Source organism: Leucoraja erinacea, chromosome 48, assembly GCF_028641065.1.
Source record: "Leucoraja erinacea ecotype New England chromosome 48, Leri_hhj_1, whole genome shotgun sequence".
In the NCBI taxonomy this organism is placed as follows: Eukaryota; Metazoa; Chordata; class Chondrichthyes; order Rajiformes; family Rajidae; genus Leucoraja; species Leucoraja erinaceus.
Window position 1 is genome coordinate 1,194,997 of NC_073424.1, and position 14,716 is coordinate 1,209,712.

Sequence of the window (14,716 nt, forward strand, 5' to 3'; positions counted from 1 at the left end):
GGCCTGGATAGAGTGGATGTGGAGAGGTTGTTTCCACTGGTGGGAGAGTCCAGGATTAGAGGTCACAGCCACAGAATTAAAGGAAGTTCTTTTAGGAAGGAGATGAGGAGAAATTAATTTTAGTCAGAGGGTGGTGAATCTGTAGAATGCCGTGGAGACCAAGTCAATGGATATTTTTAAGGCAGAGATAGACAGGTTCTTGATTATTACAGGTGTCAGGGGTAATGGGGAGAAGGCTGCAGATTGGGGTTAGGAGAGAGGGATAGATCAGCCATGATTGAATGGCGGAGTAGACTTGATGGGGCCGAATGGCCTAAATCCTGCTCCAATTCATTTACGAACCAGACTCGCACCAATCAAGCAAAGAGGCCGACCAAAAGCGAAAGCAGATTTTTTTTTTCTCCTCATTTTTTACTAAAACAATATTTACTGACAGAAAAAAATATTTTCTCTTTACACTATTTGTCTAATCGCGATCTTAAAATAAAAAAAAAAACACAACAACGACAAATAATCCATATAGAGCTTAGAGATAGGCATAGTACAAGTTCGATCCAGACTGCTATGGTCTCTATGTTTTACACTGAATGCCTCTTGCATCAGTTATCAGAACTACATTCAAAGTGCACTGGGCAACAACTTTGTTGCAATTGCTAAATCAAATTACAAACCTAGAATGGAACTCAGAACAGGTTTATACATATATACTGTATTTTAAGTAGGAATGCAGGATATATATGGGGTTTTTTTTGTTGAAGGAACTGTCTCTGGTTTTGCATCGTTGACGAAGAGCGAACCTTCTGGAGGACATGTCCATCCCCGATACATTGTTCCACCGTCTCTCTCTCTCTCTCTCTGTGGCTACTTCATTCCTCTCCGAGAATTCTCTCCGTTCAACCCAAAAGAGTCTCCTTCTGCGCCCGATGCGTGCAACAGATGGGAATGTGGAAGACAAGTCTTGGGTGTGTCCAGGTTGGATTGTTAGTTAGGTCTGAAGAAGGGTTTCGGCCCGAAACGTTGCCTGTTTCCTTCGCTCCATAGATGCTGCTGCACCCGCTGAGTTTCTCCAGCTTTTTTTGTGTACCTTGGATTGTTAGTCAGTTGAGGGGAGTTCGATGTGGATTCCTGTGTGGTACGTGCTTTGTGTTTTGGTCGGGGTGTTGTGGAGGGGGCAGGGTGGAAGGTGGGGGGGGGGGGGGGGTGGTCCGCTACACGGGTGGAACCCAGCAGCGATTCGGAGGCCGGGTCGATCTCGTTCTGGTTGGAGTCCAGTCCGTAGAATTTGACCTTCAACCCATCCTTGGGATGGACCACAGGCACAGTCAACATGAGCGGGAACGTCCTGGTGGCCAGCTCGAAGCGGCTGGTGCTGCTCAGCTCCATGGCCAGGACCTTCAGGATCAGCTTGGCCAGCTCCTTGCCCAGGCAACTCCTCACCCCTCCTCCGAAGGGGATGTAACTGAAGCGCACGCTCTTGTCCTCGTCGCGGTCCTCCCCGAAGCGCTCGGGGTCGAAGACGCCGACGTTCGTAAAGACGGGGGCCGTGTCGTGTGTGTCCCTGATGCTGTACAGGACGCTCCACCCTTTAGGAATCTGGCAGCCCTGGAATTGGGAGAAAAAAAAACACAAAGGAAAATAGTCACCCACCAGGTCGGGATATCGATCGTTACCAATAAATTATCAATTATAGAGTCACGGAGCCACGCGGCGTGGAAACAGGCCCTTCAACCCAACTTGCCCACACCTGCCAACATGACAATAGGTGCAGGAATAGGCCTTCGAGCCAGCAACGCCATTCAATATGATCATGGCTGATCATCCCCAATCAGTGCCTTCTCCCCATATCCCCTGACTCCGCTATCTTTAAGAGCCCTATCTAGCTCTCTCTTGAAAGCATCCAGAGAACCGGCCTCTGAGGCAGAGAATTCCACAGACTCAACACTCTCTGTGAGAAAAAGTGTTTCCTCGTCTCCGTTCTAAATGGCTTACTCCTTATTCTTAAACTGTGGCCCCTGGTTCTGGACTCCCCCAACATCGGGAACATGTTTCCTGCCTCTAGCGTGTCCAAGCCCTTAACAATCTTAGATGTTTCAATGAGATACCCTCTCATCCTTCTAAACTCAAGCGTGTACAAGCCCAGCTGCTTCATTCTCTCAGCATATGACAGTCCCGCCATCCCGGGAATTAACCTTGTGAACCTACGCTGCACTCCCTCAATAGCAAGAGTGTCCTTCCTCAAATTAGGGGACCAAAATTGCACACAATACTCCAGGTGTGGTCTCACTAGGGCCCTGTACAACCCATGTCCCATCTATACTAGTCCCACCTGCCTGCATTTAGCCCATATCCCACTGAGGACCAGTTTAGTTTATTGTCACGTGTACCGAGGTACAGTGAAAAGCTTGTGTTGCGTGCTAACCAGTCAGCGGAAAGACAATACATGATTACAATCGAGCCGTCCACAGTGTACAGATACACAAGGGATTTGCCTAACTCCTGTCCCAACCATATACCTGTCTAACTGTTTCTTAAACGTTGGGATAGTCCCAGCCTCCAATACCTCCTCCGGCAGCTCGTTCCATACACCCACCACCCTCTGTGTGAAAATGTTACCCCTCAGATTCCTATTAAATCTTTTCCCCTTCACCTTAAACCTATGTCCTCTGGTCCTCGATTCACCTACTCTGGGCAAGAGACTCTGTGCGTCTACCCGACCTATACCACTCAGTTTGCAATAAACTAAACACAATCTCTCCATTATCCCCGACAGTTAACATGAGCAGTGTCTCAGTTTAGTTTATTGTCACGTGTGCCAAGGTACAGTGGAATGCTTTTGTTGCGTGCTAAACCAGTCGGTGGAAACACAATACATGATTACAATTGAGCCATTCTAGCTAGTGCAGAGAAGGTTCACCAGACTGATTCCTGGGATGTCAGGACTGTCTTATGAAGAAAGACTGGATAGACTTGGTTTATACTCTCTAGAATTTAGGAGATTGAGAGGGGATCTTATAGAAACTTACAAAATTCTTAAGGGGTTGGACAGGCTGGATGCAGGAAGATTGTTCCCGATGTTGGGGAAGTCCAGGACAAGCGGTCACAGCTTAAGGATAAGGGGGAAATCTTTTAAAACCGAGATGAGAAGAACTTTTTTCACACAGAGAGTGGTGAATCTCTGGAATTCTCTGCCACAGAGGGTAGTTGAGGCCAGTTCATTGGCTATATTTAAGAGGGAGTTAGATGTGGCCCTTGTGGCTAAGGGGATCAGGGGGTATGGAGAGAAGGCAGGTACGGGATACTGAGTTGGATGATCAGCCATGATCATATTGAATGGCGGTGCAGGCTCGAAGGGCCGAATGGCCTACTCCTGCACCTAATTTCTATGTTTCTATGTTTCTATTCAAGGTATACAGATACATGATAGGGGAATAACTTTTAGCGCAAGGTAAACCCAGCAAAGTCCAATCAAGGATAGTCCGAGGGTCACCAATGAGGTAGATAGTAGTGGGGTGCAGTAGACCCCAGGGACAAGCATGGGGAGGAAGAATGGTGCGATCAGAGATTCTTACGTCCAGTTCAAAGGTCTGCAGTGCAGTAGCTCCCAGAGATGGGGATGGGGGGGGGGAGAAGGGGGGGGGAGGAAGTGAGGTGGGGACACTTACATCCAGCTCGAAGGTCTAAAGCGCGGTGTGGTAGCCCCCAGAGATGGGGATGAGGGGAGGAGAGGTGAGGCGAGGTGAGGCGAGGTGAGGTGAGGTGATGGATGCGGGAGTGTGGAGAATAGAAACATAGAAACATAGAAATTAGGTGCAGGAGTAGGCCATTCGGCCCTTCGAGCCTGCACCGCCATTCAATATGATCATGGCTGATCATCCAACTCAGTATCCCGTACCTGCCTTCTCTCCATACCCCCTGATCCCCTTAGCCACAAGGGCCACATCTAACTCCCTCTTAAATATAGCCAATGAACTGGCCTCAACTACCTTCTGTGGCAGAGAGTTCCAGAGATTCACCACTCTCCGTGTGAAAAAAGTTCTTCTCATCTCGGTTTTAAAGGATTTCCCCCTTATCCTTAAGCTGTGACCCCTTGTCCTGGACTTCCCCAACATCGGGAGCAATCTTCTTGCATCTAGCCTGTCCAACCCCTTAAGAATTTTGTAAGTTTCTATAAGATCCCCTCTCAATCTCCTAAATCAGAGAGACTTACATCCAGCTCGAAGGTCTGAAGCGCGGTGTGGTAGCCCCCGGAGACAGGGGGATGGGGGGGGGGGGGGGGGGGGGGGGGGGGAAAGAGGTATCAGAGACACTTACGTCCAGCTCGAAGGTCTGCAGTGCGGTGCGGTAGCCCCCGGAGACGGGGGGCAACAGCCTCAGCACCTCCTTGATGACACAGTCCAGGTAGCTGAGTCGGCTCACGGTGGCCATGCTGGGCCGCTCATCACACTTGCAGCCGTGCTGCAGGATGCCGTTGGCCCGCAGTTCTTGTCGCAGTTTCTCCAGCACAGCTGGGTGCTGCAGCAGCTGCAGGATGAGCGAGGTGCTGGCACTGGAGGTGGTGGCAAAGGCAGCAAAGATCAGCTCCACTGTAGACTCCTGCAGGGAGAGAGGATCGGAGATGCTTCAGGTCAGGGTTTTTTTTTAAACCAAACATAATTTAACCAATAATAATATGTACAGTACGAACTCAATCAAATCAAAACCAACCACCATATTGTGTAGGAAGGAACTGCAGATAATGGATTAAACCAAAGGCAGACACAAAAAGCTGGAGTAACTCAGCGGGACAGGACAGGCAGCGTCTCTGGAGAGAAGGAATGGGTGACGTTTCAGGTTGAGACCCTTCTTCAGAGTTCTCGTTTTCACATCTTACTTGTCCATATCTCTGTCTCTCCCTCTCTCCTGACTCTCTGACTGAAGGAGGGTCTCGACCTGAAACGTCACCCTTTCCTTCTCCAAAGAGATGCTGCCTGTCCCGCTGAGTTACTGAGTGTGTGTTTTTGTCTCACCACCACCATAATGTGGACAAGCTTTTCCCTTTGAGAATAGGTAAGATTCAAACAAGAGGACATGACTTCAGAATTAAGGGACAGAAGTTTAGGGGTAACATGATGGGGAACTTCTTTACTCAGAGAGTGGTAGTGGTGTGGAATGAGCTTCCAGTGGAAGTGGTGGAGGCAGGTTCATTGGTATCATTTAAAAATAAATTGGATAGGCATATGGATGAGAAGGGAATGGAGGGTTATGGTATGAGTGCAGGCAGGTGGGACTAAGGGAAAAAAAAGTTGTTCGGCACGGACTTGTAGGGCCGAGATGGCCTGTTTCCGTGCTGTAATTGTTATATGGTTATATGGTTATAATGCAAGACAAATAATTCTACCAAATATACTATTATACAACCATGTCACTATCTTTGACATTCAAACCCGCGCGGTCCCCAGCGGTCCCGGGAAATCCCCCAGGGTGCCCGTGGACAGGGCGTAGTCGCTATCTAACACCATCCGGGCACGGACGTATCCCCGGAGAAGGGGCGGGCAGCCGGCTCGGGCAGAGCCTTCCTCTGCCTGGCGCTGTGACTTTTCTTTTTTTTTTTTTTTTTTAAATCAAAAAATTTATTCAATTATTAAAAAATAATATTTACACGACAATAAAACAAGCCAGAACCCACCACCATAACTACAATACAAACATATATCCATAATAAACTATTATACAATTATGATACAATCCTTATTGAGGATACATTCTACATCCTACGGAGCCCAGCGGTCCCGGAACTCCCTCAGGGTGCCCACAGACAGGACGTAAGTATTCCCTTTCTAATTCCACCCGGGCACAGACGTAACCCCGGAAAAGGGGCAGGCAGCTGGCCCGGGTAGAGCCCTCCGCCGTCTGGCGCCATGACTCGCGGATGGCCAGCTTGGCCAGGCCCAGGAGCAAACCCTCAACTAGGACATCTTCAGCCCGACCCTCACCCCTACGCACAGGGTGTCCAAAGATGAGGATGGTGGGTGTGAAGTGCAGCCAGAACGCAAGGAGCAGCCCCTTAAGATACTGGAACAGGGGCTTCAGTTCCGTTACATGGGCACCCTGGGGTATTTCCAGGACCGCTGCTGGGTACCAGGGGCGGAGGGGGGGGGAACTTTTGGGGGGAGGATGTGTGGAACGTACCCTCATAGTAGTTACATGAGATAATTTGGTGACATTGCACTATGGTGATGAGGGGTGTTACCATGGTTTAGTTTTGCATTATTTTGCATCCTAATTGAATAAATTATTTTTGCAACAGAAAAGTTCCATTCTATTCAGTTTTATTGTCACGTGTACCGAGGTACAGTGAAAAGCTTTTTGCAGCGTGCTATCCAGTCAGCGGAAAGACAATACATGATTACAATCTGAGTCTGAAGAAGGGTTTCGGCCCGAAACGTTGCCTATTTCCTTCGCTCCATAGATGCTGCTGCACCCGCTGAGTTTCTCCAGATCTTTTGTGTACCATGATTGCAATCAATGATTACAAGCAAAGAGGTCCTTCTGCAGTTGTGCAGGTTGCTGGTGAGACCACACCTGGAGTATTGTGTGCAGTTTTGGTCCCCTAATTTGAGGAAGGACATTCTTGCTATTGAGGGAGTGCAGCGTAGGTTTACAAGGTTAATTCCAGGGATGGCGGGACTGTCGTATGCTGATAGAATGGAGTGACTGGGCATGTATACATTGGAATTTAGAAGGATGAGAGAGGATATCTTATTGAAACATAAGATTATTAAGGGATTGGACATGCTAGAGGCATGAAACATGTTCCCAATGTTGGGGGAGTCCAGAACCAGGGGCCACAGTTTAAGAATAAGGGGTAAGCCATTCAGAACGGAGACGAGGAAACACTTTTTCTCACAGAGAGTTGTGAGTCTGTGGAATTCTCTGCCTCAGAGGGCGGTAGAGGCCAGAGAGTTAGATAACGCTCTTAAAAATAGCAGAGTCAGAGGATATGGGGGGAAGGCAGGAACGGGGTACTGATTGTGGATGATCAGCCTTGATCACAGTGAATGGCGGTGCTGGCTCAAAGGGCCGAATGTCCTACTCCTGCACCAATTGTCCATTTAGAGTGCACAGATACATGATAAGTGAATTAAGTTTAGTGCAGGCCGAGGCAGGGTGAGGTGTAGATGGAGTCAATGGAAGGGAGGTCGGTTTGTGTGATGGTCTGGGCTGCGTCCACAATTTGCTGCAATTTCTTGCGGTCTTGGAGGGAGCTGTTCCCAAACCGTGCTGTGATGCATCCCGATAAAATGCTTCCTGCGGCGCATCTGTAGAAGTTGCGGAGAGTTGTCGGGGATATGACACAGGGAGGTCAGACCGGAGTACCTGGAGCACATCGCAACAACAGGCCCTTCGGCCCTCAGTTGCCATGCTGGCACAGAACATTGAACAGTACAGCAGCAACCACAGGCCCTTCGACCCACAGAGTAAGCATTTCATCGGGATGCATCATAGCTCGGTTTGGGAAAATAAGTTTGTGTGTGAGATGAGCAGGATTAGGCCATTCAGCCCATCAAGTTGACTCCGCCATTCAATCATGGCTGACCTATCTTCCCCTTTTAACCCCATTCTCCTGCCTTACCCCGCCATAATCCCTGACCCCAGTAATCGGTGGCGCAGCGGTAGAGTTGCTGCCTCACAGCGCAAGAGACCCGGTGTCGATCCTGACTACGGGTGCTGTCTGTACGGAGTTTGCACGTTCTCCTCCATTGGACAAGCTAGGTGCAGGAAGATTGTTCCCGATGTTGGGGAAGTCCAGAACAAGGGGTCACAGTTTAAGGATAAGGGGGAAATCTTTTAGGACTGAGATGAGAAAAAAGAGATTGGTGAATCTGTGGAATTCGCTGCCACAGGAGGTAGTTGAGGCCACAGTTCATTGGCTATATTTAAGAGTGAGTTAGATGTGGCCCTTGTGGCTAAAGGGATCAGGGGGCTATGGAGAGAAGGCAGGTACAGGATACTGAGTTGGATGATCAGCCATGATCATATTGAATGGCGGTGCAGGCTCGAAGGGCCGAATGGCCTACTCCTGCACATATTTTCAATGTTTCTATGTGACCTGTGGGTTTTCTCTGAGATCTTCAGTTTCCCCGCACACTCCAAAGACGTGCAGGTTAATTGGCTTAGTACAAGTGTAAAATTGTCTCTTGTGTGTGGACTTGATGGGCCGAAGAGCCTTTCCCTGCTCTGTATCTTTAAACTAAACTAAACTCATACTAATCAAAAATCTATCTATTTCTGCCTTAGAACTATCCATTGACAACCTCCACGGCCTTCTGTGGCAATGAATTCTACAGATTCACCACCCTCTGACTAAAGAATTTCCTCCTCATCTCCATTCCAAAGGAACGTCATTTAATTCTGAGGCTGTGCCCTCTGGTCCTAGACTCTCCCACTAGTGGAAACATCCTCTCCACACCCACTCTATCCGGGCCTTTCACTATTTGGTAAGTATCAATGAGGTCCCCCCTCCTCATCCTGCTAAACTCCAGCGAGTACAGGCCCAGTGCCGTCAAACGCTCATCATACCTTAACCCACTCACTCCTGGGGTCATTCTTGTAAACCTCCTCTGGACCCTCCCCAGAGCCAGCACATCCTTCCTCAGATATGGGGCCCAAAACTGCGCACAACATTCGAAATGGGGCCTGACCAGCGCCTCATAGAGTCTCAGGTACCTGGAGAACGCAGCAACAACAGGCCCTTTGGCCCACAATGTTCGTGCTAGCATGGACCGTAGAACGGTACAGCACAGGAACAGGCCCCAAGGCCCACATGTCAGTCATAGAGTGATACAGCGTGGAAATAGGCCCTTCAGCCCAACCTGCCCACACTGGCCAACATGTCCCAGCTACAATAGTCCCCACTTGCCAGCATTTTGCCCATATCCCTCTAACATGAGCCTGTCTCCTCATTAAGGATTTTAACATAGTTGTATAGTAGTTTATTACGGATACATGTTTGTATTGTATTATGGTGGTGGGTTCTGGCTTGTTTTATTGTAGTGGAAATATTATTTTTAATAATTGAATACATTTTGTTGTAAAAAAAAAACAAAAAACAAAAAAAAAGCATTAACTATTTCTTAAATGTTGGGATAGTCCCTGCATCAACCACATCCTCGGGCAGTTTGTTTCATACACCCACCACCCTTTGAACGTGAAAAGGTTCCTATAAAATGTTGTCCCTTTCATCTTAAACCTAGTTCATTAGGTCAGGAGCGGAATTAGTTCGAGACACGGCCTCCACAGCCGCTGGCTGGTTTACAAAAAAAAGCCAGGCAGCATATGGATAGGTGACGTCCCTGGTCGAGACCCTTAATAAGTCCATAAGTGATGGGAGCAGAATTAGGCCATTCGGCCCATCAAGTCTACTGCGCCATTCAATCATGGCTGATCTATCTCTCCCTCCTAACCCCATAGGACGACAGATGGCGCAATGGGCTAAGTGTTCGGCTGGCGACCGGAAGGTAGCCGGTTCGAATCCCGCTTGGAGTGCATACTGTCGTTGTGTCCTTGGGGCAAGACACTTCACCCACCTTTGCCTGTGTGTAAATGTAATGTAATTATGTGAAGCACTTTGGGGTCAATGCAAGTTGACTAAAAATGTGCTATATAAATAAGATTATTATTATTATTATTCTCCTGCCCTCTCCCCATCACCCCTTACCTTCAGCTCTTGCATGCTGAGCTCTTTGCCCTGTTCCCGGGCACTGTTGATCAGGATGTCCAAGGCGTCAGAGTAGTCCTTGTCCTGTTTGCTCTGTAGCTTCTCGCTGATGGCCTTCTCCAGGTACTTGTAAAGGTTGTCACGAGCTCGCATCCCCTGCAAGGAGGCCCAGACCGTTTAGAATACAAGGCCCTTTACAGTTCAATCTATTGTCATGTGTACCGAGGTACAGTGAAAAGCTTTTGTTGCGTGCTAACCAGTCAGCGGAAACAGACAACACATGCAAATTACAATTAAAACACATACTTGTGCTATAACTCCAGGACAAGTGCTCAACCAAGAAAATCTGGCCCAAAACCAAGGTATTATCCAACTAAATACACAAATATAATAAATGACTCCATATGCTAAAAGAAACCCAGCTACCTACATATTAATTAGCTTTTAAAAAAATATCTAGTCCTGTAGATGCAATTATTTCATTGGGGTTATCAAATGGGCACCTCCCTTCAATAGACAATAGACAATAGGTGCCATTCGGCCCTTCGAGCCAGCACCGCCATTCAATGTGATCATGGCTGATCATCCACAATCAGTACCCCGTTCCTGCCGTCTCCCCATATTCCCTGACTCCGCTATCTTTTTTTAAAATTATTTTTATTAGAAGTACAGTAAATTACAGTAATACACATCACATATATCTTATTACATTTTGTTGTACCACTTCGTTTTTCGAGCTTTAAAAAAGGTAGAAATAAAAGAAGTAAGGAAAGTGAGCAAGAATCGTGAAGGTGCAGGAAAGTGTTGGGAAAAGAGAACCCCTTAGGGAAGAAGTTTAGAGAAGGAAGTAAAGAAAGGAAATAAGACCCTAGAAAGAAAAGAAAAAAAAGGAAAAACAATCGCTCTATTATAACACAAAACTCCGCAAAAAAAGGATATACCAACCGTGTTTTTATTTTTTAATTTTATACCCCCCGTTACCAGATACTGGTTCCATTTATATTTTAAATTACTATTGCACCTTATGCTTGTAATAGTTCCATAAATGCAGACCGCGTCTTTTGGAAGTGGTCTGCTTTGCCTGCTAGGAGGACTCTCATCTCTTCCAGGTGTAGTGTTTCGAACATGTTTGAAATTCACATTTTTATTGTTGGTATTGGAGCATTTTTCCAAAATTTGAGTATAAACTTTTTTCCCATTATTAACCCGTAATTAAGTGAGTTCTTTTGAAACACGTTTAGTTCGGGGTTACCTTCCGATATTCCAAAAATGATCCATTCTGCTTTTGGTACAAGTTTCATTTTAATTAATTTTGTGAAGGTTTCAAATATTTAGTTCCAGAATTTTTGGATTTTTATACAAAAAAACTAAAGAGTGCGCTATGGTAGCTTCTTGTGACTGACATTTATCACAATTGGGTGAGACATTGGGGAAAAGATTATTTATTTTAGTTTTTGAATAATATAGTCTATGTAATATTTTAAATTAAATTAGAGTATGTCGTACGTTGATCGAGCATTTAGTAAGTGTTTATCTCAGCTCTCTTTTGAAATTTTTATAGCTAGTTCTTGTTCCCAGTCTCTTCTAATACCATCGGTTGTATGTATTTCTATATTTAAAATAATGTTGTATAAGTATGATATTAGATTTGCTGATTCAGCCTTTGTCTTCATGGCTTCATCCAATAAGTCAGGGGGGCATGTTATGATAGTCTTTTGTGTATTTTTTCAGATAGTCGCGGATTTGAAGATATTTAAAATATTGATTATTTTTCAAATTATATTTCAGTTGTAATTGTTGAAATGATAATAATTTTCCTAATTCAGACAAGTCTCCGAGCATTTTCATTCCCATTCTTTCCCATTGTGTAAATGATTTATCTATAATTGAAGGTTTAAACGACGGGTTATTGACTATTGGCATTAAAAGAAATAGATTTCTTAATTTTAGATTCTGTTTTATTTGTTTCCAAGTTCTAATTGCGCTATGTATCATTGGATTTTTATTATAATTTTTGTTATTCAGATTCATTGGTGAGAGGAGAGTCGCTCCTGTATTACACGGAGAGCAGTCCTCTCTCTCCATTACAATTCAGCCCACTTGCTGGGCAGAATTGTCCAGCAGGTGAATCATGTATTTTTAATATTTACTGCCCAATTATAGTACATAAAGTTAGGGAGCGCTAGACCACCCATCTCTTTTGGTTTACTAAGGTGTGCTCTTTGTATTCTGTGGGATTTGTAATCCCATATAAAATTTGTAATGTCTGAGTCTAGGTTTTTGGAAAACTTTTTTGGAAGATATATAGGTATTGATTGAAATAAATATAGGATTTGTGGTAAAAAGATCATTTTTATAGCATTTATTCGACCTATTAAAGACATCGGGAGCGTTTTCCAGAATTTGATTAGGTTATTTAGTTTCTTAAGTAAGGGGCTATAATTGGCATTAAACATAGTGTGATAATTTCTAGTGATTTCAATTCCTAAATATTAAAATTTTTCTGTGGCTATTTTAAAGGGGTATTTCAAGAGATGTGTTGAGTCTTTCGGTTTTATCGACATAATTTCACTTTTGTTCCAATTTATTCAGTATTCTGAGAAAGATCCAAAGTCCTCAATTAGATTTAATATGTTTGGTATACTGATTTGGGGTTTTGTGATGTACAGTAGTACATCGTCTGCATATAAAGATATTATGTTATTTGAATATTTTGTATTATAACCGTAAATATCCGGGTGTGTTCTGATTTTTTCAGCTAAAGGTTCAATTACCAGAGCAAATAACAGCGATGATAATGAACATCCTTGTCTATTGCCCCTTGATAATTGGAATTTCGTAGATAGTATATTATTAGTTAATATTCTAGCCGTGGGTTTGTTATATAATAATTTTATCCATGCGATGAAGTTCTCTCCCATTTGAAATTTTTGCAATACTTTAATCATATAATCCCATTCTACTTGATCAAACGCTTTTTCTGCGTCCAATGAAATGATAGATAACTCTTGTTCTTGAGGTTTATGTGAATGCATTTTGTTAAGCAAACGTCTCAGGTTATTAAATGAATGTCTCTTAGGTATAAATCCCGTTTGATCCTCATTTATTAATTTACTAACATATTGACAGTCTTCCAGCTAGTGTTTTCGCTAATATTTTTTGATCAGTATTTAACAAAGCAATAGCTCTATATGAGCCTGGTTCTTCTATATCTTTATATTTTTTAAGTATTAATGTGATCGTTGATTCCGCTAGTGTTTCAGGTAAGATTTGTTCTTTAAAAGCGTATGTATACATTTTCTGTAGACGTGGTGTAACTACGTCGTTAAAACATTTATAAAATTCATTACTGAATCCGTCTGGTCCTGGTGTTTTTCCATTCTTAAGGACTCCGCTATCTTTAAGAGCCCTATCTAGCTCTCTCTTGAAAGCATCCAGAGAACCTGCCTCCACTGCCCTCTGAGGCAGAGAATTTCACAGACTCACAACTCCCTGTGTGAAGAAGTGTTTCCTCATCTCCTTTTTAAATGGCTTGCCACTTATTCTTAAACTGTGGCCCCTGATTCTGGACTCCCACCAACATCGGGAACGTTCATTGTGTTTCAGCGAGTTAGGCCCACAACATCGCATGAAGCCACAACAGTTGGTTCTGATATAGAGTTATAGAATCATAGATTAATACAGTGTGGAAACAGGCCCTTCGGCCCAACTCGCCCACACCGGCCAACTATGTCCCAGCTACCCCAGTCACACTTGCCTGCGCTTGGTCCATATCCCTCCAAACCTGTCCTATCCATGTACCTGTCCAACTGTTTCTTAAATGATGGGATAGTCCCAGCCTCAACTACCTCCTCTGGCAGCTTGTTCCATGCACCCATCCTGTGCGAAAAAGTTACCCCTCGGATTCCTATTAAATCTTTTCCCCTTCACCTTGAACCTTTGTCCTCTGGTCCTCGGTTCTGTCATTGTCCTTTGTCCTCGATTCCCCTACTATGGGCAAGAGACTCTGTGCCGAAGTCCTAGAACAACCCACTCACTACCTGCTTTCATCACCTGTGCTACAAATATCTACAAAATAAAGAAAGCTGCAGGCAATTAGCTCATTCTAACAAATGCTAAACACCAGAATCCCATCTTCCACTAATCCTAACCCATCATTTAGCTTGTAACACAATAGACAATAGGTACAGCCCTTCGAGCCAGCACCGCCATTCAATGTGATCGTGGCTGATCATCCCCAATCAGTACCCCGTTCCTGCCTTCTCCCCATATCCCCTGACTCCGCTATCTTCAAGAGCCCTATCTAGCTCTCTCTTGAAAGTATCCAGAGAACCGGCCTCCACCACCCTCTGGGTAAGGGGTAAGCCAGGTCTCCGGAGCTGCATTCGTTTGTAAGGCAGCAACTCTACCGCTGCGCCACTGTGAAGTCTGCTGTACCAAAACACATTTGGGCATCTTGGAAACATACTATTGATCCTGGAGCTCTAGAGTATTCTAAAGCATTCCAAATAAGACTCTGTGGCACAGGTCCAAATGCATTTGCCAGGCCCAAAAACACTGCAAGCAGATCTCTTCTCTCGAGCTTGGCTGCCTGAAGCTGGTGACATATTACACTAATGTGTTCTAAGGAACCTGCGAAACCTGGGATTCCTGCTTTCTGCACTGTGGTATCTATAAACCTGTTCCTTTCTTAGCAGCTTGCCAGCCTCTGTGCCACTGTGAATCGAAGGTAGACACAAAATGCTGGAGAAACTCAGCGGGTGAGGCAGCACCTATGGAGAGAAGGAATTGGTGACGTTTTGGGATCAGACTTATGTCGGGGGGGGGGGGGGTGGGGGAAGGGAAGGAGAAAGGAAGAGGCGGAGACAGTGGGCTGTGGGAGAGCTGGGAAGGGGAGGGGAAAGAGGGAGAAAGCAGGGACCTGAAATTGGAGAAGTCAATGTTCATACCGCTGGGGTGTAAACTACCCAAGCAAAATATGAGGTTCTGCTCCTCCAATTTGCGGTGGGACTCACTCTG

At 45.2% G+C, this 14,716-nt stretch overlaps 1 protein-coding gene across 2 annotated transcripts in view; it reads right to left on the reverse strand.

The window, feature by feature from the left end:
- Positions 1–390: 390 nt before the first annotated feature.
- The window catches only part of LOC129715029 (cytochrome P450 26B1), a 55,442-nt gene continuing 41,116 nt past the window's right edge, over positions 391–14,716 (reverse strand). For both annotated transcript variants that reach the window (XM_055664854.1, XM_055664855.1), the window contains 3 exons: positions 9,698–9,853; positions 4,312–4,593; positions 391–1,602 (listed from right to left, as the gene is read on the reverse strand). In XM_055664854.1, coding sequence (XP_055520829.1) covers positions 982–1,602; positions 4,312–4,593; positions 9,698–9,853 — 1,059 coding nt within the window. In that variant the 3' untranslated portion in view covers positions 391–981. The remainder of the gene's footprint in view (positions 1,603–4,311; positions 4,594–9,697; positions 9,854–14,716) is intronic.